General features: G+C 38.7%; 3 protein-coding genes across 9 annotated transcripts; all 3 read left to right on the plus strand.

Moving 5' to 3' along the window:
• Nucleotides 1–927: 927 nt before the first annotated feature.
• LOC126785328 (ubiquitin-like domain-containing protein CIP73) lies at nt 928–15145 on the plus strand. Of its 4 annotated transcripts, none has more exons than XM_050510979.1 (18): nt 928–1145; nt 1998–2148; nt 2321–2438; nt 3001–3099; nt 3205–3320; nt 3432–3512; nt 3733–3924; nt 4021–4093; nt 4164–4318; nt 4480–4644; nt 4728–4799; nt 5054–5174; nt 5244–5549; nt 5631–5785; nt 5894–6085; nt 6672–7289; nt 7435–7590; nt 14772–15145. In XM_050510979.1, exons 2-18 carry the CDS (start codon nt 2020–2022, stop codon nt 14841–14843), a joined length of 2820 nt encoding a protein of 939 aa, XP_050366936.1. In that variant the 5' UTR covers nt 928–1145; nt 1998–2019; the 3' UTR covers nt 14844–15145. The 4 variants fall into 4 exon arrangements, with proteins under 4 accessions (XP_050366936.1, XP_050366935.1, XP_050366933.1 ...); XM_050510978.1 differs by lacking the exon at nt 7435–7590 and adding an exon at nt 14517–14672; XM_050510976.1 differs by lacking the exons at nt 6672–7289; nt 7435–7590 and adding exons at nt 13754–14371; nt 14517–14672.
• Nucleotides 8411–11144, plus strand: LOC126785329 (cytoplasmic tRNA 2-thiolation protein 1). 2 transcript variants are annotated; one of them, XM_050510980.1, is made up of 11 exons: nt 8411–8480; nt 8537–8659; nt 8733–8847; nt 8978–9120; nt 9223–9342; nt 9467–9579; nt 9665–9757; nt 9850–9890; nt 9991–10057; nt 10157–10268; nt 10721–11139. In XM_050510980.1, exons 2-11 carry the CDS (start codon nt 8555–8557, stop codon nt 10883–10885), a joined length of 1074 nt encoding a protein of 357 aa, XP_050366937.1. In that variant the 5' UTR covers nt 8411–8480; nt 8537–8554; the 3' UTR covers nt 10886–11139. The 2 variants fall into 2 exon arrangements, with proteins under 2 accessions (XP_050366937.1, XP_050366938.1); XM_050510981.1 differs by lacking the exon at nt 8411–8480 and having other exon boundaries at nt 8520–8659; nt 8741–8847; nt 10721–11144.
• Nucleotides 8439–18233, plus strand: LOC126785330 (cytoplasmic tRNA 2-thiolation protein 1). 3 transcript variants are annotated; one of them, XM_050510982.1, is made up of 11 exons: nt 8439–8480; nt 15619–15741; nt 15815–15929; nt 16060–16202; nt 16305–16424; nt 16549–16661; nt 16747–16839; nt 16932–16972; nt 17073–17139; nt 17239–17350; nt 17803–18233. In XM_050510982.1, the coding sequence occupies exons 2-11, from the start codon at nt 15637–15639 to the stop codon at nt 17965–17967; spliced, it is 1074 nt and encodes a 357-aa protein (XP_050366939.1). In that variant the 5' UTR covers nt 8439–8480; nt 15619–15636; the 3' UTR covers nt 17968–18233. The 3 variants fall into 3 exon arrangements, with proteins under 3 accessions (XP_050366939.1, XP_050366940.1, XP_050366941.1); XM_050510983.1 differs by lacking the exon at nt 8439–8480 and adding an exon at nt 15521–15562; XM_050510984.1 differs by lacking the exon at nt 8439–8480 and having other exon boundaries at nt 15602–15741; nt 15823–15929.
• Nucleotides 18234–22845: the final 4612 nt, after the last annotated feature.

The following is a 22845-nucleotide window of genomic DNA, read 5'->3' on the forward strand; positions in this document are numbered from 1 at the left end:
CTGTAACTCTATACGTGCCCTTTCAGTTTCAATTCCTCTTTTCAAAACCCACATGATTGAAGTCATCCTCTCTGTCTATGTCTCATTTTGCCTAAAGGCCACAGAGAGAGAGAGAGAGAGAGTATTTTCATTGGTATTTGGTACTTGTTTAGCGACGGGTCGACATTGGCAGTACTGGAGGAACCTCAAAACCATTTTTGATATTTGATTTGTTTATTTGATTTTAATAGTAGGATTCAATATTGATCATGATTTCATGGTTAGGAAAAATGACTATAGTTAGAAAAATGACACATGTTAATAAGATATGAGGATGATCATTTTGGTGGGCAAATTATGATGGTGAGCAAATTTATTTTCGAACTTAATGCCTCATTGAATGTATACCAAAATGATGTTTGATGTTTAGTATCGTATTATTTCACAAGTCGATGAAAAGGTATAAACTATCTACTATCATTATAAATCAAGTTGGTATTTTTGATAGTATGAGTGTCTTTGTAGTGTGGATGTCTTGTTTTTTGTGTAGTATCATTAAGTCATTAACGTCAGTATCATTTTTATATGCACGACGTGTATGATAAACAACTCAATTTTACTTATTAAAATACTTTATATACATGATTTATCGTGTATTTATATAATTTTTTCTAACCTAAACAATTTAATCTGTATATGAAAATACATGATGTGCACTAGAAAAAGAAGTAATAGTCAATTGAGGAGGTACTATTTTTTTTCTTCTAATTTTCATCAATCGTATCAAGAGAGGCAAAGGTACGACGGCAAACAAATTGATGGAGCCCAAATGACATAGTGGAAAATAATATAGTATATAGAAAATATTTTCTATAAATAATTTATGTCTTTGAACAATAAACCACAACTTTAAACTTTAAAGACCTTAAGAAAAGAATTAGACTGGAATGCTACTAGTACAAGATTAAACAAAGCGCATCTGAACCCGAAGTTTCCCGAAGCTCACAATTTTGGGGTTATATTGTAGACCACCACTTATTTTAGTCATCGCCTCCCGCACTTTATATATTTCTCGGCGCACAGATACAGCAAATTTCGGAATCCCAGATACGGCTTTGCACTCAATCATTACCTTCATCGGTGAAACCCCGCCGTTTGATTTTCCGGTATGTCGATTCTGCTCTGATTCATCTGTCTTAGCCTCTTCAATTTTGAATTTAAATTACGAGTATACGTGTTCTTGCCGATGGCTAAATCGGAATTTGATCTCGTGAATTGGTCATCCGAAGGTCAAGTCAATGAAATCGAAGGAGTCATGTTTCGTTGGACTCTTAAACCCTAGTAATCTGAGATTGGTGTAATTTTGTGCTGGATTCAGCTCAATATAGAGACTCTTATGATTCAATTTCGTATTTATCATTCAGTTTGGCTATGGATGTGTAGGATTATTGGTGTGAGCTTATCGAATGGATGTTGTTCTAAACACATTGTAAAATTTCGCAAATTTGATCTTGTTTTTGAAGCTAATTAGAGAAGGTAATCGGCTGTTATCATGCCGCTATCCGAATTGGAGAGATAAGATCATTTTGCAGTCTTTTTAGATGGAAATTTGTTGCCGTTTGGCCCTTTTCATAACTTGGCATACCTTGGAGGCTAGCGAATTAAATTCAAGACATAATCTCTGAGTTGCTTGAAAGTTAAAACTCTTAACTGCCTATAGAAATGGAAGTTAGCGGGAAGCGTTACGTCTTGCTTGTTGGTTATTTATCTAATATATCGATGCCTTGTCCGCACATTTCATGCCATATACGTTATGTTTGAGTCGGTTTGACATAATACATTGCTTTCCTTTTCCAAATGCAACCAAGAAGCGGACGTTGCGGTGCTATTTTTGATCTCTTAATTTTGCAGTTCAACATTTGGTTATACGCACTTTGTTTGTAAAGCTTAGTGTTTTCCTTCTGTAATATGTCGTTAAATGATGAGAGTATTGATCTGGTACAAATCTTTGTTTACAGACTTTCATTGCTCTTAACTAGCATGGCAAATCAGTACTCAAATGAAGGCTCTGGTCCCAGCAACATTTCTGAGGAAACTTCTGATTCAACTGTTGAGATCAATGTCAAAACTCTAGAGTCACAGATATATAGTTTTCAAGTGGATAAAAATGTGAGCTACAGTCTTCCTTTTGCATTGTTACTTTTCATGTTTTGTTCTGAAGTATTCACTTCATATTCTGCAATACAAGCAGTCAAATTGCTTCTAGAAGCTATATGACTGCGTTATGGGCTCTTCTTATATGTCTTTTATGTATTTTTGTGCTATTTAATATTTGTTTCAGATGATAGTGTCCTTGTTCAAAGAAAAAATAGCTGATCAAACGGGTGTCCCAGTTGGTCAGCAGCGGTTGATTTTCAGGGGCAAGGTTCTAAAGGATGATCATCCCCTTTCTGAATATCGTATCCTACTATTTAAATATTGATCTTTTGTTTTTTATATATGTAGTTTATCATATAAATAGAACTCGACATGAGATTTATGATATTGGTATGATATGTTCATTATCCTCAAATTTACTTATGATTGTTGTCAGTGTTGAAAAACTATGCTCACTTGCGCTCTACATATAAATCTGTTTTACATTACAGGTGTGAGTGTATAACATTTTTTCTTTTAAATTTTTTTTTTGAGAAAAGAACATTTAGTAACATTTCATTGATCAGAGGGGTAAAAGCCATGGATAAGAAGTTTGCCTACTTTTTGTGTAATTCCAATATAACTATTTACACAGATAGCCTTCTTAATATATATAATTGTATTTTTTTTCTATCTTCCAACTCCTTTTAGGTAATCATCTACATTTAAGTGTTGTTGATCTCATTGTTTTTGATTACAACTGACAATTTATTGTCTGGGGCTTCTGTAGTGTGTACGTCCATGTTGATCTGGAAGTTGAATTTTTCCTTACACGTCTTGCATCTTTGTGTATCAGTTTCAATGTATGATCCTTAACACTTTTAGATTTGGAAAACGGCCATACATTGCACTTAGTTGTGAGGCAGCCATCCCAGCCACAAAGTTCATCTGGTACTAGTTCTGCTGAGCCTCACACTAATACTGGTAAGCAAGAAATTATGTGTTTTTTTTTTCTGTATCTTTACGTGGTCACATTCATAGTATTTCCATGAGATTATATGAACACTGTATATATGATCAAATTGGCAGGAAATGATGGTAGTGGGGCTCCTCGTGCTCGCGTGGGGCAGATTTCACACAGTGTAGTACTTGGAACATTCAATGTTGGAGATCAAGGTGAAGCTGTGGCACCAGACCTTAGTCGGGTTAGTATTTCTTCTTGCACTAAAAAGCGATTGGCTCTTCATAAACTTTCAGCATTTTTCTTCTTGTAGGATTTTCAGAAGCATAAAATGTTCTCTTTTTCTCTTTTGTAGGTTATTGGGGCAGTTTTGAATTCTATTGGACTTGGCAACCAAGCTGCAACTAATGTTACAAGCAACATACAGACTACTATGGTGAGCAATGCACTTTTCTCAATTACGAGTTTACGACCATACATGTGTAATGAGCTTGTACATTGTACGTTCTCAGTCTGGATAAAATAGATCACATAAGTTATGACAAAGCTAGGCCCTGCTCCTTGAGTTAATTAATCTCGGACTTTGCTGTAGTCTTGGAAAACCAACATGTGATTATGTGAATAAAAGGATTTATGTAATCTTTTTTCCCCCACAGCCAAATAATCCTGGTCAGTCTCCTCAAGGAAATGAAACAGGAGGGTCACATGGTAATGCAACTAGTCAGGGTCAAGGAGGAAATAATGCAGAGTCTGGGCAGACATTTTCTTCTCAGCCATTTCAAACATTGCCTCAATTTCTGCAAACTCCCTTTGCTGCTGGAGCATCTCCCTTCCCTTCACTAAATACGGTATATTTAAATGTCATTTGGCACACTTGATTTCGACATGCTTTTGATTATGACATATATATGATTGTTTATCCTTTTTTTTTGTCTTCTGTTCAGTCAATTCCAGATGCTTTGAACACTCTCATTGTGTTTATGAACCGCATGGAGCAGGCATTATCACAAAATGGAGGTAAACCAATACTTCTGTCACTGTTTTGTAGAAGTATATGACACCTGCTAATTTCTTATGCTTTATGCAGTCTACCAACAAAATATATCAGCCACAAACCCGGGAGACCTACCAAGGGTGAACTTACCTTCCAATGCTCAGGGGTTGCCCACGCCTGAAGCCTTGGGCATTGTTCTTCGTAATGCAGAACGACTTCTCAGCAGTCATGCTGCTTCTGCACTATCTGTAATTACTCAGAAGACTTTTACTTTTGCATATATCCACTATTGAACCTTTTTTTAATGTTCTCTTCAACAAATATTAAAGAAGGGATATGCAGATAGAACATAAGTTTTTTAGGGTATGACTTAATTGATTGAGTGGTTTTCATTTGCTACAATTTGTAGCACATTGCAGGGCGCTTGGAACAAGAGGGAGCATCTGCTGATCCTGATGCAAGGGGACAAATTCAGACGGAGTCTGCTCAAGTAGGACTTGCCATGCAACATCTAGGTGCTCTTCTTCTTGAGCTGGGCCGAACAATTTGGACACTCCGCATGGGACAATCTCCTGTAAGTTCTTATTGTATATCAGTGACTTAGTTTATATATGTGAATGGTTTTGTCATTAACCAGAAGTAACTAATGACGTATAGGGAGAAGCAGTTGTGAATGCTGGGCCAGCAGTTTATATTTCCCCGTCAGGGCCTAATCCCATAATGGTGCAGGTTAGTTGACGCCTTTAGAAGGCATTCAGTATCTTTACATATCTGAAACATGCAGTGTTAAATTGATGCCTATAGAGGTTTATAGAAAGACGTGTGGTAATCAAATTTACTTGAACAACTAAGGTCAATTTAACACTGTATTTTGCACTTCTTGTTAGCTTTCTCTATCTTTGAACTTTAGTAGGTAGTTTTGTTTTGAAAAGGTTAAGTTGTTTAAATGTCGTCCAGACGTATTAATATCTATTGTATTGCAGCCTATTCCTTATCAAACAAGTTCCCCTTTCGGTGCTTCTGTACCCTTGTCAAATCCTATGAATTTCGGTCCTGTTGGCGTTGGAAGTGCTCCAAGGAATGTAAACATTCATATACATGCTGGTAAGCAAACTTTATTAGTGATTTACACTGTACCATTTTGTGTATCACCATAACATTTTGTATCATCAGGTACCTCACTCTCTGCACTTGCTGCCAGGGGAAGTAATGGGGAAGGGATGCAGGCAGAAAATCGTGATGGCACTGGATCTAGGGATTCAGGCGCAGCACGTGTGCTGCCAGTGAGAAATGTCATTGCAACCACTCTCCCATCATCCCAAACTGGTACTGCAATTTCCAGTGCTTCACTGCCTGGTTCAGGTGCATCTGTTCCACGACCGCCTTCAGACTCCTCTCTTTCATCTATTATGGCTGAACTTAGTTCACAGATAAGAAATGTTGTGGGCAATATTCAAGGAAATGATGTGGTTCAATCAGGTAGCTAGTCATTTTCACTTCCAATACCAGGAAATGTATTATATTACTCTAGTCTGACTAGCTTGTTTGCTCTACAATCAGGTCAAGCTGTGCCCCATGGTCAAAACTCATCTACTGGAATTGGATCACGTAATAATACAGGGGATGAGCAGCTCAGTAATTCAGATGTTAATGGGGATCAGCAATCTAATGCATCTCTTCTACCTGGTTGCACATCTGAAAGTGAAGTTCAGAAGGTATTTCTATGCAATTTGTATTTCAATCTTTTCAATGCTGTTTTGTTGACTTTACGCTTATGGGTGATCCTATGGCCAATCATATATTGACGAATTAGTCATTATCAGGCTTCAGAAAGTGTACCTTCCTTGAGAGATGATTCAAAATTTCAAACCAGAGATTCTCTTTCAAGTAGACAACATCCAATGCCATCTGGAGATGACAAAGGAAATGCTTCACAATCTGCTGCAAAACAGGATATGACCGAGGGTGTAAAAGCAGTTCCACTTGGATTAGGACTTGGAATGTTGGAACGTAAGGTAAGATTATTTTGCAGTGTGCGTTTTTGCTTTCGGCATTCGACAATAGTCCTATGTCTTCACTGGTTTTGTTGCAAGTTGACTACTTGGACAGTTGAACTTATTTCAGCAATTTCTATAGTTGCCAGAGCTGGCCATATCACACAGGATGTTGGATAATGTTGAATCCTATATTAGGAATTTCATGCTGATGTGATAATTTAATACTTTAATGTCTTGTGTTTCCTCACCCTGTGAACTTCAAAGTTATATACCATTCATTTAACTTCAACTCATGTAAGTTGGATGCTCTAAATTTTTACATACTATGGTGGGAGCAAAAATCTATGTCTTAGGGCCAAGTATTACGCTCTATCCACGGCACCCAATCAATTTTATTCGCTAGTCTTGCTTGGTTTGGCTGGCTATGAGATTTGAGTGTGATTGTGAATATAACCTTGCTTCAGAATGTATGATGTTCCGAACATCTCCACCTCTTATAGTTTTTGTTAGATGCTACTAAGCGGATCTAGTGTTACATATCTCTGTTTTGAGGCTCCTTCACATTCAACAAATATATAACAGTTCCCTTGTTTTATCCAATCAGAAAGTAGGCAGGCAGCAGAAGACTCCTCAGAAGAAAAGTGATAGTGGAACGAGCTCTTCCTCCAATCAGAATCAGCAAGTCACAAGTGGCCAACAACTTTTGCAGTCTCTTGCAACACGTAGTACTGCTGGAAGTAGATTGAGCACAAGTGATACTCCAGCAAGGCAAGCAGCCCCCACTGTTGGGCAGGTTAGAGATGGTAGATCATTGGGAGTGCAAGGTCCTGGTGGCCAAGTTGATATGGGAACTGTGATGTCTCAGGTCTTGCAGAGTCCTGCCTTAAATGGTCTGTTGTCAGGTGTTTCGGAACAAACTGGGGTTGGTTCTCCTGATGCTCTGAGGAATATGTTGCAGAACTTTACACAGAGTCCGCAGATGATGAATGCTGTCAATCAGATTACTGAACAGGTTGACACCCAAGATGTTGGAAACTTGTTTGCTGGGCTTGGAGGAGGCCAAGTTGGTGGAATTGATATGTCGAGGATGTTCCAACAGATGATGCCTATTGTATCTCGTGCCCTAGGGGCAGGGTCTTCTCCCGCTCAGCCACTCCCTGTCATGGGAACTGAATCTCATTCACTGTACAATGAGAGGAATCTCACCAGAGATGATAATGAGGTTGATATTTAGCATTGACTTTCCTTCAGAGGCTTATAGTGAAGTCTATATAAGAGAGCTTAAATCGATTGCTCTAGGCTTAGGTGTTTTACTGATTCCTGTTTTAATTTCTTGACTAATCATATGTTTTCTTAATGCTGTCTAGATTGACCTCCAACAAGTCGTCCAAAGGATAGAGCAGCTGAATGCACCGGAACATGTTTTTCAAGCTGTAGTTGAAAATTCAGTTCAGCTATCTGCCAGAGGAAGCAGTCCACAAGAACTTGTGGATGAGTTGTGCAGCGATGAGGGCCTCTCTACTGTGCGTATTCTTTGCTTTGAAACTCACACTTGTGGCTAGTATTGAATTTGAGGGTCACTGTGTCCTTAATAAACTGAGTTCTCTTTTCGACTCGTGCAGGAATACGCTGAGATCTTACGGAGGGATATACGTCGAAGACTTGAGGGTGCATCGCGGCAGGACAAGTGCTAATACAGCCTCGCGGATGCCGCTAAGGGATGTTGTTGATTGGTTTCTCGTAGTTGGCGGTTACAAGTTTCCCAAACGTTGTTCGATTGTGTTTCACAAAATGTTACTTGAAATTATTTCACAGGCTGATAAGCAGCGATGTACAAAATTAGGTTTTGGGCGTTAATTTGATCATCAGAAAACTTTTCTTTCTTTCCAGAAATTAAGCGTTTTCAGCTTCCATTTCTGAAACTAAATGCATTTGTCGTCTCAAACCCCTCAATTTTCGACTTCACCGGAGACTCAAGACCCTCTGATTATCCTAATTCTGAACTTTACACGTGTGATTCTTTGATCTTTTAATAAATAAGTTTAGAACTGTAAATTACAAAAAAGAAGAAGCCAAAATTCGAACTCTACAAAAAATAAAAGATTAGTGTAAGAATTGAGTTTAGCTTTACCAAATAAAATTAGAAAAGAATTATTATATGTACCGGGTATAGTCTGACGTATCTTTTTAATATTATTTTTTTTACTATATTTATTTTTAATTACTCATATTTAAATAAAAAAAATTTCGTTTACTGTGTTTATTACATCGTGGAGTAATATGGTAATATCACGTTCCGAGTAAATAAAATAATTACTCACAAAATTGATTCTCAGTTAAAAGAATAAACAGCGAAAATTAACCCAGACGAAGCCGCCTTATAGAAGACGGAGAGAAAAGTGACCGTACCGCCGTAAGCTCAACTGTAATTGCGAACCTGCTCTCTTTGATTTCTTGAGCTCTCATCAGCAAGTTCCATCGTCAAAGATGGAAGACTCGGCTACCGGAAAGCCGAAGAAGTCAGGGCCGCGCCTGTGCTGCATCTGTAATCAGAAAAGAGCTGCTCTCAAGAGGCCCAAAACCCTAGAACAGGTAACTAATTTCGACTCAAGTCCCCTCCTAAACCCTATTTTGTGTTCAGTGACTGAACCTATTGGGTGTGAAGATTTGCAGGGAGTGTTTCTATGAGGTATTTGAGGAGGAGATTCATCAGGTGATTGTGGAAAACCAGCTGTTTAAGCGCGGTGAGCGAATTGGCATTGGTGCCTCTGGCGGAAAAGGTACAGTAGCTAAAACTATGCTTAGTTAGTTAGCTGTGAATCCTGCGATGCTGCCAATTTTGAGTTTAGAAGTTAAGCGGAGGTTGTGATCATTGTGTATTGGTGTCATGTGAATATGTGATGCTATCAGATTCCACAGTTCTTGCGTATGTCTTGTCTGAATTAAATAAGCGGCACGATTATGGGTTGGATCTCTTCCTGTTGTCTGTGGATGAGGGCATTACTGGCTACAGGGACGATTCGCTGGAAACTGTCAAAAGAAATGAAATGCAGGTGAATTTCGACTCTGTATTTCTACGTCCATCGCGTTATGTTTTCACTTTTTGGTGTTTAAACTTAAGTGGGAACTGACTCCTGTTCTGAATATCTGTTCAGTATGGATTGCCGTTGAAGATTGTCTCGTACAAGGATTTGTATGGGTGGACGATGGATGAAATAGTAAAGATGATTGGTCTCAAGAATAATTGCACTTTTTGTGGTGTGTTTCGTCGTCAGGTAATGGCCGAACTAGGGACTTGTTGTGGAAATCTTGTATGCTTGTATTTGTCATACATTTTGATTGGTTGCAATGAATTTATGTATTGAAGACCTGAATGGATTAATTTCTTTATATTGTAAGGCCCTTGATCGTGGTGCAGCATTGTTGAAAGTAGACAAGCTTGCTACTGGACATAATGCTGATGATATAGCTGAGACAGTTCTATTGAACATATTACGTGGTGATATTGCAAGGTAATTTACTGTTGGTAAATACAAGTTTTCTTTTATTTTCTTTGGTTGCCTTGTGTAGTTAACTTAACTGCTTCATATTTTGTAGATTGGGCAGATGCACCTCAATTGTCACTGGTGAAGATGGACCGATTCCAAGATGCAAACCTTTTAAATACACCTATGAGAAGGAGATTGTTATATATCCTTGCTGCTGAATAACTTAATACTATTTATTTCTTCCATAACTGTTATACTGAGTTGGAAAGTGTGAAACCTTAACTAAATTTTCACGTATGCATACTTCAAGAGGCTGGATTACTTCTCCACTGAATGTAATTAATTTTTCCTCTGCTCTATTGCCTCTTTGCCCTACGTTGTATGTGTTTATATTTGTGTATATAGACTTAGAAGGTGCTGTGGTTAAAATTGCAGGCATTTATTCACCAAATGCTTATCGTGGATTTGCCCGTGAGTTCATCAAAGATTTGGAAAGAATCAGGTACCCTGACCCTAATTCTTTCTCACAGACTGTATTGTTGAAGTGTGGAGATGTCCTATATTCTTAATTTGACATTTGACTAGAATTTTTATGCTAAAGACCTAGGGCCATACTTGACATAATCAAATCAGGGGAGGATTTCAGAATTTCTACTCATACAAAAATGCCAGAACAGGGAACTTGTGAACGCTGTGGTTACATTTCAAGCCAGGTAACTTTGCTACTTCCTTCATTTTGATTGAACATTAAAACTGGTTTAGATACCATGTCATGTTAGACTCTTAACATGCTTAATTAAAATGTATAGAAGAAAGGCCAAGCAAGATTGAATTGTACAGAAATTCTGGAATTAGAAGTGTATTAATTTAGTCTCCTATCAAAATGTCTTCGTGACGCCTGCTCATTCACTATTTCATTGCCAAGTCGAGTCCTTCTGTTGGCATTTGTATTTCTGATTGCAATTAAACTGAATAATCATGCTTGGTCAACCTTGGATTGTCATAATAGCTCAATCACTCTCACTGATGTTCAAAATTTTGATAGCTAAAGTAACATCCTGGACGACTGAATGATCTAGTGAAACTAAGCCTTGTTGCTAACTACAGTTTCTGTAGCCATGAATTGCTTCGAGAATCTGCTCATATGTATTTTTTTACTGTACAGAAATGGTGCAAGGCTTGTGTTTTACTTGAAGGCCTGAATAAGGGCTTGCCAAAGCTAGGAATTGGTCGGAATCAAGGAATCATTAACAATCAGAAGAAGGATATGAAACAAAGTAATGGAACAAAAAGTATTGAGAGCAAACAATGTGGGACTTTGGACTTCTGATATAGTATCAGATAACGGGCAGTTAAAAAAACCAAATTAAGTAGTTGAATGCTCTTTGTGATTGTCAAGAGGAATGATAAACAGCAACAATGGAAATGTACTTAATCTTCCTCTTGTTCCAGATAAGAGTAGATAGATGAATTCATTGAATTGCCTCATTCAAATGTGAATGGTCAATATTGAAGTTCCAGGAACCTCATGCATTGGTTTGATGTTACATTAATTAAATTATGTATCATGTTTCCAATTTTATACTGATAAATAGTAGAAGACATTGTAATATACAGTGCCAATATGAAAGCAGTGTTACAGCTTTTGCAGTACTCGTCTTTAGACCGGTGTTTCACTTGTACCTCGGTGTGTAGCAAACAAAAAAAACAAAATAAAGAGAGGTTTTATTTGCACTTCTTAAATTGCTAAATAGATCTTTTAAATTTTTGGTAATTTTTAAAATCCTAATTTACCTTTTAAATAAAAAATGAAATTAAGATGGATTAGAAGATCTACACATAGAATAGTGAAAGGAAGATGATGAAAATGCTAGTAAGCAGCCTTTAATTATAAACATGGATTGTAGGATAAACATATTGATCTATGAAATCATGATACAAATTTTTCATATAATGGTTGTAAGCTTGATCTAATCATAGTTTTCCTTCTACCCGTAATTCTTCTTGTGAAATTTTCAAAATGTTGGTTTCTCAATAATGTGAACAATTGTATTTTGTATTCTAATTTTGATTTCTAACTGATTGCTAGTTATTGTTTGGATTTTTGAGAATTTACCTTCCTATCTATCTTGAATGATTCTCGAAAATAATAGTGAAGAACAAAATTATAACAAAAGGAATAATATATATGAGGTGTAGATAGTAATGATATGGGGTAAAACTGAAAAACTTATGGAAAAAATAATTGATGGAGGTACAAATAGCAATAAGGAAGGTGCAATTGTGCAACTAGAACGAAAGCAAATTTACCGACCACATCTTATTTGCCCACTCATGCCCACCTACCTAGATTAGCGACATGCGTCATTTTTACTTACTATGCTTATACCATAATTAACTCTTAAATTTATGAAATTAATTATTAATTTATTTTTATATTAAATTTAAAAATAATAAATATATTATATACAAATTTTCAAATATATATTATATACAAAGAGTTAAGGGATTTTGTGATAGAGTTTAAGATTAAAAGTTTAGGGTTTTAGAATTTTTAGAGTTTGCGATGATTAAGACTAAACACTAAAAACTCTAAAATCCCCATAAACCCTAAATATTAAATTTTAAACCCGAAAATTTGTAAGAATAAATAAACTCTAAAATTTTGTTAAATGTAGATTAGATAAATGTAATTTATTATTATTATAAATAACTATGGTTATATCACCGTTAATGACATGTGGCATTAATTTATGTGGGTGCATAAGGAGGTCAAATAAATGTAGTTAGTAAATTTGTTTCCGACTAAAACCTCCCAAGAACATTGTAAACACGAAGCAAGATAGAGAAGATAGAGAACACGTGATTGGCACATGATTTATAGTGTGCAGAGGATGAAAATAAGGGAGAAGCATCACTCTCATTCCATTTCAAAAAAGAATCACTCTCGTTTCAGTAGCAAAGTATGAAGTCATGGCCGCACCACCACCGCCAGGCTCAGCCCCCGGCTTCCGAAAACCGTTAAGGTTCTGAAAAAATGCGGTGAAACGCAAGGACAGTTTCATCCAATTCTTCACACCACCACCGCCAGAAGTACCGCCTCCACGATCTCGAGGAGGACACGACGGCGCTGAAAGAGGAGAAGGAAACCCTAGACAACCGAATGAGCAACATCAAGAGAGACCTCCTCCACGAAGCCTCTATGGACCCCACTGGTGCCTTCGCCACCAGGCTCCGCAGTCTCTTCAGCGTCCAATAGTGATTTACGGACGAAGCCCCAACCCTGTGAGTAAGCAGAAATGAAGTTGAGTTTTGGGCGAGCAATTATGGTGTTTAGCCCATTAAAGGGCTAATAATACATGCAATGGGCTTTTGGGAAAATCGGACCCTAAAGCGGCGATGTTTAGCCCATTAAAGGGCGTAGCGTTAACAAGTCCCTAAATTCTCGGTCAAGAGACTTTCTTGGGTGGGGATTTTATCAATTAAAACATCGGGAGTGTGAGCTTGAACGAGTGCTGGAGCACTAGCGGTGACACTACCATTTCCCAGTCCCCCAAGTCTCTATGCAAGAGTGGGGCGGATCGGGCATAAAGAAACATACACAATGATGTGAGTATGGTCCGTACGACATGTGATGGCGATGCATGATGAGCATGCAAGCGGTGCACGATGAGTATGCATATGATATATGATGAGTGCACACGATGCATAATGTATAAGTCCCCCAGTCTACGTATGACAGGGACGGACCGGTGGAAAGACGTTAGGCCCCGAAGAGACCGAGTGAGGAAATAAGTACGGTTCCAAAAGAATTGAAATCAAGAGGCGAATGTTATAATCCAGAGGAGCATGCGGCAGCGTATACGACGTGCCGACATAAGGCGATGCGTGCCATAGATGAATGTGGTCTGAGGGATTAGCCGGCAATGTTAGCGACATACGGTTGCCTCTAAGTATTACGCTCTATCCACGGCACCCAATCAATTTTATTCGCTAGTCTTGCTTGGTTTGGCTGGCTATGAGATTTGAGTGTGATTGTGAATATAACCTTGCTTCAGAATGTATGATGTTCCGAACATCTCCACCTCTTATAGTTTTTGTTAGATGCTACTAAGCGGATCTAGTGTTACATATCTCTGTTTTGAGGCTCCTTCACATTCAACAAATATATAACAGTTCCCTTGTTTTATCCAATCAGAAAGTAGGCAGGCAGCAGAAGACTCCTCAGAAGAAAAGTGATAGTGGAACGAGCTCTTCCTCCAATCAGAATCAGCAAGTCACAAGTGGCCAACAACTTTTGCAGTCTCTTGCAACACGTAGTACTGCTGGAAGTAGATTGAGCACAAGTGATACTCCAGCAAGGCAAGCAGCCCCCACTGTTGGGCAGGTTAGAGATGGTAGATCATTGGGAGTGCAAGGTCCTGGTGGCCAAGTTGATATGGGAACTGTGATGTCTCAGGTCTTGCAGAGTCCTGCCTTAAATGGTCTGTTGTCAGGTGTTTCGGAACAAACTGGGGTTGGTTCTCCTGATGCTCTGAGGAATATGTTGCAGAACTTTACACAGAGTCCGCAGATGATGAATGCTGTCAATCAGATTACTGAACAGGTTGACACCCAAGATGTTGGAAACTTGTTTGCTGGGCTTGGAGGAGGCCAAGTTGGTGGAATTGATATGTCGAGGATGTTCCAACAGATGATGCCTATTGTATCTCGTGCCCTAGGGGCAGGGTCTTCTCCCGCTCAGCCACTCCCTGTCATGGGAACTGAATCTCATTCACTGTACAATGAGAGGAATCTCACCAGAGATGATAATGAGGTTGATATTTAGCATTGACTTTCCTTCAGAGGCTTATAGTGAAGTCTATATAAGAGAGCTTAAATCGATTGCTCTAGGCTTAGGTGTTTTACTGATTCCTGTTTTAATTTCTTGACTAATCATATGTTTTCTTAATGCTGTCTAGATTGACCTCCAACAAGTCGTCCAAAGGATAGAGCAGCTGAATGCACCGGAACATGTTTTTCAAGCTGTAGTTGAAAATTCAGTTCAGCTATCTGCCAGAGGAAGCAGTCCACAAGAACTTGTGGATGAGTTGTGCAGCGATGAGGGCCTCTCTACTGTGCGTATTCTTTGCTTTGAAACTCACACTTGTGGCTAGTATTGAATTTGAGGGTCACTGTGTCCTTAATAAACTGAGTTCTCTTTTCGACTCGTGCAGGAATACGCTGAGATCTTACGGAGGGATATACGTCGAAGACTTGAGGGTGCATCGCGGCAGGACAAGTGCTAATACAGCCTCGCGGATGCCGCTAAGGGATGTTGTTGATTGGTTTCTCGTAGTTGGCGGTTACAAGTTTCCCAAACGTTGTTCGATTGTGTTTCACAAAATGTTACTTGAAATTATTTCACAGGCTGATAAGCAGCGATGTACAAAATTAGGTTTTGGGCGTTAATTTGATCATCAGAAAACTTTTCTTTCTTTCCAGAAATTAAGCGTTTTCAGCTTCCATTTCTGAAACTAAATGCATTTGTCGTCTCAAACCCCTCAATTTTCGACTTCACCGGAGACTCAAGACCCTCTGATTATCCTAATTCTGAACTTTACACGTGTGATTCTTTGATCTTTTAATAAATAAGTTTAGAACTGTAAATTACAAAAAAGAAGAAGCCAAAATTCGAACTCTACAAAAAATAAAAGATTAGTGTAAGAATTGAGTTTAGCTTTACCAAATAAAATTAGAAAAGAATTATTATATGTACCGGGTATAGTCTGACGTATCTTTTTAATATTATTTTTTTTACTATATTTATTTTTAATTACTCATATTTAAATAAAAAAAATTTCGTTTACTGTGTTTATTACATCGTGGAGTAATATGGTAATATCACGTTCCGAGTAAATAAAATAATTACTCACAAAATTGATTCTCAGTTAAAAGAATAAACAGCGAAAATTAACCCAGACGAAGCCGCCTTATAGAAGACGGAGAGAAAAGTGACCGTACCGCCGTAAGCTCAACTGTAATTGCGAACCTGCTCTCTTTGATTTCTTGAGCTCTCATCAGCAAGTTCCATCGTCAAAGATGGAAGACTCGGCTACCGGAAAGCCGAAGAAGTCAGGGCCGCGCCTGTGCTGCATCTGTAATCAGAAAAGAGCTGCTCTCAAGAGGCCCAAAACCCTAGAACAGGTAACTAATTTCGACTCAAGTCCCCTCCTAAACCCTATTTTGTGTTCAGTGACTGAACCTATTGGGTGTGAAGATTTGCAGGGAGTGTTTCTATGAGGTATTTGAGGAGGAGATTCATCAGGTGATTGTGGAAAACCAGCTGTTTAAGCGCGGTGAGCGAATTGGCATTGGTGCCTCTGGCGGAAAAGGTACAGTAGCTAAAACTATGCTTAGTTAGTTAGCTGTGAATCCTGCGATGCTGCCAATTTTGAGTTTAGAAGTTAAGCGGAGGTTGTGATCATTGTGTATTGGTGTCATGTGAATATGTGATGCTATCAGATTCCACAGTTCTTGCGTATGTCTTGTCTGAATTAAATAAGCGGCACGATTATGGGTTGGATCTCTTCCTGTTGTCTGTGGATGAGGGCATTACTGGCTACAGGGACGATTCGCTGGAAACTGTCAAAAGAAATGAAATGCAGGTGAATTTCGACTCTGTATTTCTACGTCCATCGCGTTATGTTTTCACTTTTTGGTGTTTAAACTTAAGTGGGAACTGACTCCTGTTCTGAATATCTGTTCAGTATGGATTGCCGTTGAAGATTGTCTCGTACAAGGATTTGTATGGGTGGACGATGGATGAAATAGTAAAGATGATTGGTCTCAAGAATAATTGCACTTTTTGTGGTGTGTTTCGTCGTCAGGTAATGGCCGAACTAGGGACTTGTTGTGGAAATCTTGTATGCTTGTATTTGTCATACATTTTGATTGGTTGCAATGAATTTATGTATTGAAGACCTGAATGGATTAATTTCTTTATATTGTAAGGCCCTTGATCGTGGTGCAGCATTGTTGAAAGTAGACAAGCTTGCTACTGGACATAATGCTGATGATATAGCTGAGACAGTTCTATTGAACATATTACGTGGTGATATTGCAAGGTAATTTACTGTTGGTAAATACAAGTTTTCTTTTATTTTCTTTGGTTGCCTTGTGTAGTTAACTTAACTGCTTCATATTTTGTAGATTGGGCAGATGCACCTCAATTGTCACTGGTGAAGATGGACCGATTCCAAGATGCAAACCTTTTAAATACACCTATGAGAAGGAGATTGTTATATATCCTTGCTGCTGAATAACTTAATACTATTTATTTCTTCCATAACTGTTATACTGAGTTGGAAAGTGTGAAACCTTAACTAAATTTTCACGTATGCATACTTCAAGAGGCTGGATTACTTCTCCACTGAATGTAATTAATTTTTCCTCTGCTCTATTGCCTCTTTGCCCTACGTTGTATGTGTTTATATTTGTGTATATAGACTTAGAAGGTGCTGTGGTTAAAATTGCAGGCATTTATTCACCAAATGCTTATCGTGGATTTGCCCGTGAGTTCATCAAAGATTTGGAAAGAATCAGGTACCCTGACCCTAATTCTTTCTCACAGACTGTATTGTTGAAGTGTGGAGATGTCCTATATTCTTAATTTGACATTTGACTAGAATTTTTATGCTAAAGACCTAGGGCCATACTTGACATAATCAAATCAGGGGAGGATTTCAGAATTTCTACTCATACAAAAATGCCAGAACAGGGAACTTGTGAACGCTGTGGTTACATTTCAAGCCAGGTAACTTTGCTACTTCCTTCATTTTGATTGAACATTAAAACTGGTTTAGATACCATGTCATGTTAGACTCTTAACATGCTTAATTAAAATGTATAGAAGAAAGGCCAAGCAAGATTGAATTGTACAGAAATTCTGGAATTAGAAGTGTATTAATTTAGTCTCCTATCAAAATGTCTTCGTGACGCCTGCTCATTCACTATTTCATTGCCAAGTCGAGTCCTTCTGTTGGCATTTGTATTTCTGATTGCAATTAAACTGAATAATCATGCTTGGTCAACCTTGGATTGTCATAATAGCTCAATCACTCTCACTGATGTTCAAAATTTTGATAGCTAAAGTAACATCCTGGACGACTGAATGATCTAGTGAAACTAAGCCTTGTTGCTAACTACAGTTTCTGTAGCCATGAATTGCTTCGAGAATCTGCTCATATGTATTTTTTTACTGTACAGAAATGGTGCAAGGCTTGTGTTTTACTTGAAGGCCTGAATAAGGGCTTGCCAAAGCTAGGAATTGGTCGGAATCAAGGAATCATTAACAATCAGAAGAAGGATATGAAACAAAGTAATGGAACAAAAAGTATTGAGAGCAAACAATGTGGGACTTTGGACTTCTGATATAGTATCAGATAACGGGCAGTTAAAAAAACCAAATTAAGTAGTTGAATGCTCTTTGTGATTGTCAAGAGGAATGATAAACAGCAACAATGGAAATGTACTTAATCTTCCTCTTGTTCCAGATAAGAGTAGATAGATGAATTCATTGAATTGCCTCATTCAAATGTGAATGGTCAATATTGAAGTTCCAGGAACCTCATGCATTGGTTTGATGTTACATTAATTAAATTATGTATCATGTTTCCAATTTTATACTGATAAATAGTAGAAGACATTGTAATATACAGTGCCAATATGAAAGCAGTGTTACAGCTTTTGCAGTACTCGTCTTTAGACCGGTGTTTCACTTGTACCTCGGTGTGTAGCAAACAAAAAAAACAAAATAAAGAGAGGTTTTATTTGCACTTCTTAAATTGCTAAATAGATCTTTTAAATTTTTGGTAATTTTTAAAATCCTAATTTACCTTTTAAATAAAAAATGAAATTAAGATGGATTAGAAGATCTACACATAGAATAGTGAAAGGAAGATGATGAAAATGCTAGTAAGCAGCCTTTAATTATAAACATGGATTGTAGGATAAACATATTGATCTATGAAATCATGATACAAATTTTTCATATAATGGTTGTAAGCTTGATCTAATCATAGTTTTCCTTCTACCCGTAATTCTTCTTGTGAAATTTTCAAAATGTTGGTTTCTCAATAATGTGAACAATTGTATTTTGTATTCTAATTTTGATTTCTAACTGATTGCTAGTTATTGTTTGGATTTTTGAGAATTTACCTTCCTATCTATCTTGAATGATTCTCGAAAATAATAGTGAAGAACAAAATTATAACAAAAGGAATAATATATATGAGGTGTAGATAGTAATGATATGGGGTAAAACTGAAAAACTTATGGAAAAAATAATTGATGGAGGTACAAATAGCAATAAGGAAGGTGCAATTGTGCAACTAGAACGAAAGCAAATTTACCGACCACATCTTATTTGCCCACTCATGCCCACCTACCTAGATTAGCGACATGCGTCATTTTTACTTACTATGCTTATACCATAATTAACTCTTAAATTTATGAAATTAATTATTAATTTATTTTTATATTAAATTTAAAAATAATAAATATATTATATACAAATTTTCAAATATATATTATATACAAAGAGTTAAGGGATTTTGTGATAGAGTTTAAGATTAAAAGTTTAGGGTTTTAGAATTTTTAGAGTTTGCGATGATTAAGACTAAACACTAAAAACTCTAAAATCCCCATAAACCCTAAATATTAAATTTTAAACCCGAAAATTTGTAAGAATAAATAAACTCTAAAATTTTGTTAAATGTAGATTAGATAAATGTAATTTATTATTATTATAAATAACTATGGTTATATCACCGTTAATGACATGTGGCATTAATTTATGTGGGTGCATAAGGAGGTCAAATAAATGTAGTTAGTAAATTTGTTTCCGACTAAAACCTCCCAAGAACATTGTAAACACGAAGCAAGATAGAGAAGATAGAGAACACGTGATTGGCACATGATTTATAGTGTGCAGAGGATGAAAATAAGGGAGAAGCATCACTCTCATTCCATTTCAAAAAAGAATCACTCTCGTTTCAGTAGCAAAGTATGAAGTCATGGCCGCACCACCACCGCCAGGCTCAGCCCCCGGCTTCCGAAAACCGTTAAGGTTCTGAAAAAATGCGGTGAAACGCAAGGACAGTTTCATCCAATTCTTCACACCACCACCGCCAGAAGTACCGCCTCCACGATCTCGAGGAGGACACGACGGCGCTGAAAGAGGAGAAGGAAACCCTAGACAACCGAATGAGCAACATCAAGAGAGACCTCCTCCACGAAGCCTCTATGGACCCCACTGGTGCCTTCGCCACCAGGCTCCGCAGTCTCTTCAGCGTCCAATAGTGATTTACGGACGAAGCCCCAACCCTGTGAGTAAGCAGAAATGAAGTTGAGTTTTGGGCGAGCAATTATGGTGTTTAGCCCATTAAAGGGCTAATAATACATGCAATGGGCTTTTGGGAAAATCGGACCCTAAAGCGGCGATGTTTAGCCCATTAAAGGGCGTAGCGTTAACAAGTCCCTAAATTCTCGGTCAAGAGACTTTCTTGGGTGGGGATTTTATCAATTAAAACATCGGGAGTGTGAGCTTGAACGAGTGCTGGAGCACTAGCGGTGACACTACCATTTCCCAGTCCCCCAAGTCTCTATGCAAGAGTGGGGCGGATCGGGCATAAAGAAACATACACAATGATGTGAGTATGGTCCGTACGACATGTGATGGCGATGCATGATGAGCATGCAAGCGGTGCACGATGAGTATGCATATGATATATGATGAGTGCACACGATGCATAATGTATAAGTCCCCCAGTCTACGTATGACAGGGACGGACCGGTGGAAAGACGTTAGGCCCCGAAGAGACCGAGTGAGGAAATAAGTACGGTTCCAAAAGAATTGAAATCAAGAGGCGAATGTTATAATCCAGAGGAGCATGCGGCAGCGTATACGACGTGCCGACATAAGGCGATGCGTGCCATAGATGAATGTGGTCTGAGGGATTAGCCGGCAATGTTAGCGACATACGGTTGCCTCTAGGTGTTAGTGTGTCTACGTACCCACGTATGAGATCAAACCAGACGTAGTTCCTTTGGAGTTAAGCTGGGCCGGCGTGGCCGGTTCAAGGTGAGTATGCGTGTAACGCATGTGATCGTGTGGCAGGTGAAACATAAATTCATCGGTATTCAGGTCATGGAGAAGCGGAGGTACAAGTCCCATAGGTTCCGGAATTGTAGGAACCGGGTCGGGGACTGTCTAAGTGCGCGCCCGGATCGGGCCAAGGCTAGATGTGGCCGAGGCGGTCGAGAAGGGGCCGGTGTGGCCGGGTCAAGTGCAACCGGTGCGGCCAGGACAAGGCACGACCCAGGCGAGATATGACCGGGGTGAGATACGACCAGGGCCGGTGCGGCCAGGGTGAGTGCGGCCGAGGCTGTGTCGGGGAATGTACCTATTTTTTAAGAAAACACGACAATAATTATATTAAAGCAATGCATAAGATATCAATTAATTATCTATTTACCTGGAGAAGAAGTCTTCATATCCCCATTTTTGGCGCAATATCCGAGTTCAAATTCCTCGAGACCCGGGCCAGCCAATTTGTGGCCATGGAGAGTGATCTAGGACCTCGAGGCTAGGCATGTGGGTTAACTAACTAGCACGCTAGGAGCGTCCATGGATCTGGAGTGACCTAGGTATGCCGGAGTCTGGTGCTGACCATATGGGACACCCATGGATCTGGTCGAGATCTCCTCATCAAACGTATGGGTTAACCAAATGCGCGAGCATCGTCAACCTGGAGAGTGGCCTAGGACTTAGAGATTGGTTGGGATCTCAATGTTAGACAATGGTTAACTAACAAACGTAGTTAGACACGTGAGTTAACTAACATCGAAGCATCATTGAACCTAGAGAATGACCAAGGATTTCGGGGCTAGGCTCGTGGGTTAACTAGCACTCTCGGAGCATTCATGGATTTGGAGATTGGCCCGGGTCAACGATTTAATTCAATCTGGAGTATCATGGTGAGTCCCAAAGTCCCTATACAAGGGATGTCACCCAGCGGTAGACACCAAGACCTGTCGAGGCAAGTAGCTAGCCTGCCCTGGGGGTCCGACATCTAGTGCCAGGGACAAACATGGGGTCCTTGAGGAGGCGAGGCGACGCTGTTAGAAATATGTAAAAATATGTGCTCATCTTACCCGTAGATAGAGCGGTCGGGGCCGAGCCGTGGGTTTTAGGACTCGTGGAGAGAGTGATCATCAAAAGAGATTGAGTCAAGCAAGCATATGTAAAAATATGAAAAATAGGCGATTCAGGGGCATAAAGTTTACGCACGTAGATAAATATCAAGTGTAGTCATTTAGCTGTTAGCCCGAAGGCATTACCGTGTGGCGTAACATATGTGAATATGTGCCAGTGTAACACGCATGCTCAATAATAATGTAGCATATACGGCGTAAAGAAGAACGTAATGGAAAACGTATATGGCGATAATGTAATTAAGAGTCAAGTTTAAAGGGAAGCGTACCGGAGACCCTCAAAGATGTCGATAATATATAAAGAATGAAGCATTGGCAAAGCTCGTTGTTCATATAAGAAAGCGTCCCAGTGGCTGTTGTACCCCACCGGGGAAATATATATGTGTCCGGGCGCATAACTTGCCCATATAAGAAAGGGTCCCGATGGTAGTTGTACCTCATCGAGAAAATATATAAGTGTCTCGGCACATAGAGATCGTTGCTCATATAAGAAAGCGTCCCGGTGGTAGTTCTACCTCACCGGAGAAATATATAAATGTAGTCAAGAATTGATATACCATGAAATAAGTTTCTTGCTGCTTGTCACTACACGAGTTAAATCTGAATCTCAATAATCATTGCACTGAGACATTGGAAATCCTTTGCAAAATCTTCAACAAACGGGCAAGACAAATGGTCTCATGACTAGTCAACTCAATTTCCAGTAAAACCAGCTGCATCAATAGAGATGTCTGGAGAGCTTATTCGATGCACGGCCACATTAATGAGGCATCATATATGTATGAAGGGACTAGTTGTCAAGAGAGGACATAATATGCAATGGCACTGATGCGCTAGATACAAAGTCATGAGCAGCTTATATGCGTGTGCTTTGATTAACTTGACAGCTAGGTACAAAGTTCTTGTGCTTATATGCATCATACTTTTGATCAAATACTGGGTCAGTCTAACGACTAACGGTATATTTGTATGAATGGAAACCGTGAGTGCGCATTTCATATGTATACAAATTGAAATGACCAATGCCACACATAT

Source organism: Argentina anserina, chromosome 2 (assembly GCF_933775445.1).
Source record: "Argentina anserina chromosome 2, drPotAnse1.1, whole genome shotgun sequence".
NCBI classification, from domain to species: domain Eukaryota; kingdom Viridiplantae; phylum Streptophyta; class Magnoliopsida; order Rosales; family Rosaceae; genus Argentina; species Argentina anserina.

Coding starts and splice junctions, on each gene's coding strand:
- LOC126785328 (XM_050510979.1), top strand. CDS start 2,020: ATGGCAAATCAGTACTCAAATGAAGGCTCTGGTCCCAGCAACATTTCT. Junction 3,513..3,732: donor GCAACATACAGACTACTATG/GTGAGCAATGCA, acceptor TTTCCCCCACAG/CCAAATAATCCTGGTCAGTC. Junction 7,591..14,771: donor GCGATGAGGGCCTCTCTACT/GTGCGTATTCTT, acceptor CGACTCGTGCAG/GAATACGCTGAGATCTTACG.
- LOC126785329 (XM_050510980.1), top strand. CDS start 8,555: ATGGAAGACTCGGCTACCGGAAAGCCGAAGAAGTCAGGGCCGCGCCTG. Junction 9,758..9,849: donor TATGAGAAGGAGATTGTTAT/ATATCCTTGCTG, acceptor CTAAATTTTCAC/GTATGCATACTTCAAGAGGC. Junction 9,891..9,990: donor GGATTACTTCTCCACTGAAT/GTAATTAATTTT, acceptor TTAAAATTGCAG/GCATTTATTCACCAAATGCT.
- LOC126785330 (XM_050510982.1), top strand. CDS start 15,637: ATGGAAGACTCGGCTACCGGAAAGCCGAAGAAGTCAGGGCCGCGCCTG. Junction 15,742..15,814: donor GGCCCAAAACCCTAGAACAG/GTAACTAATTTC, acceptor TTGGGTGTGAAG/ATTTGCAGGGAGTGTTTCTA. Junction 16,840..16,931: donor TATGAGAAGGAGATTGTTAT/ATATCCTTGCTG, acceptor CTAAATTTTCAC/GTATGCATACTTCAAGAGGC.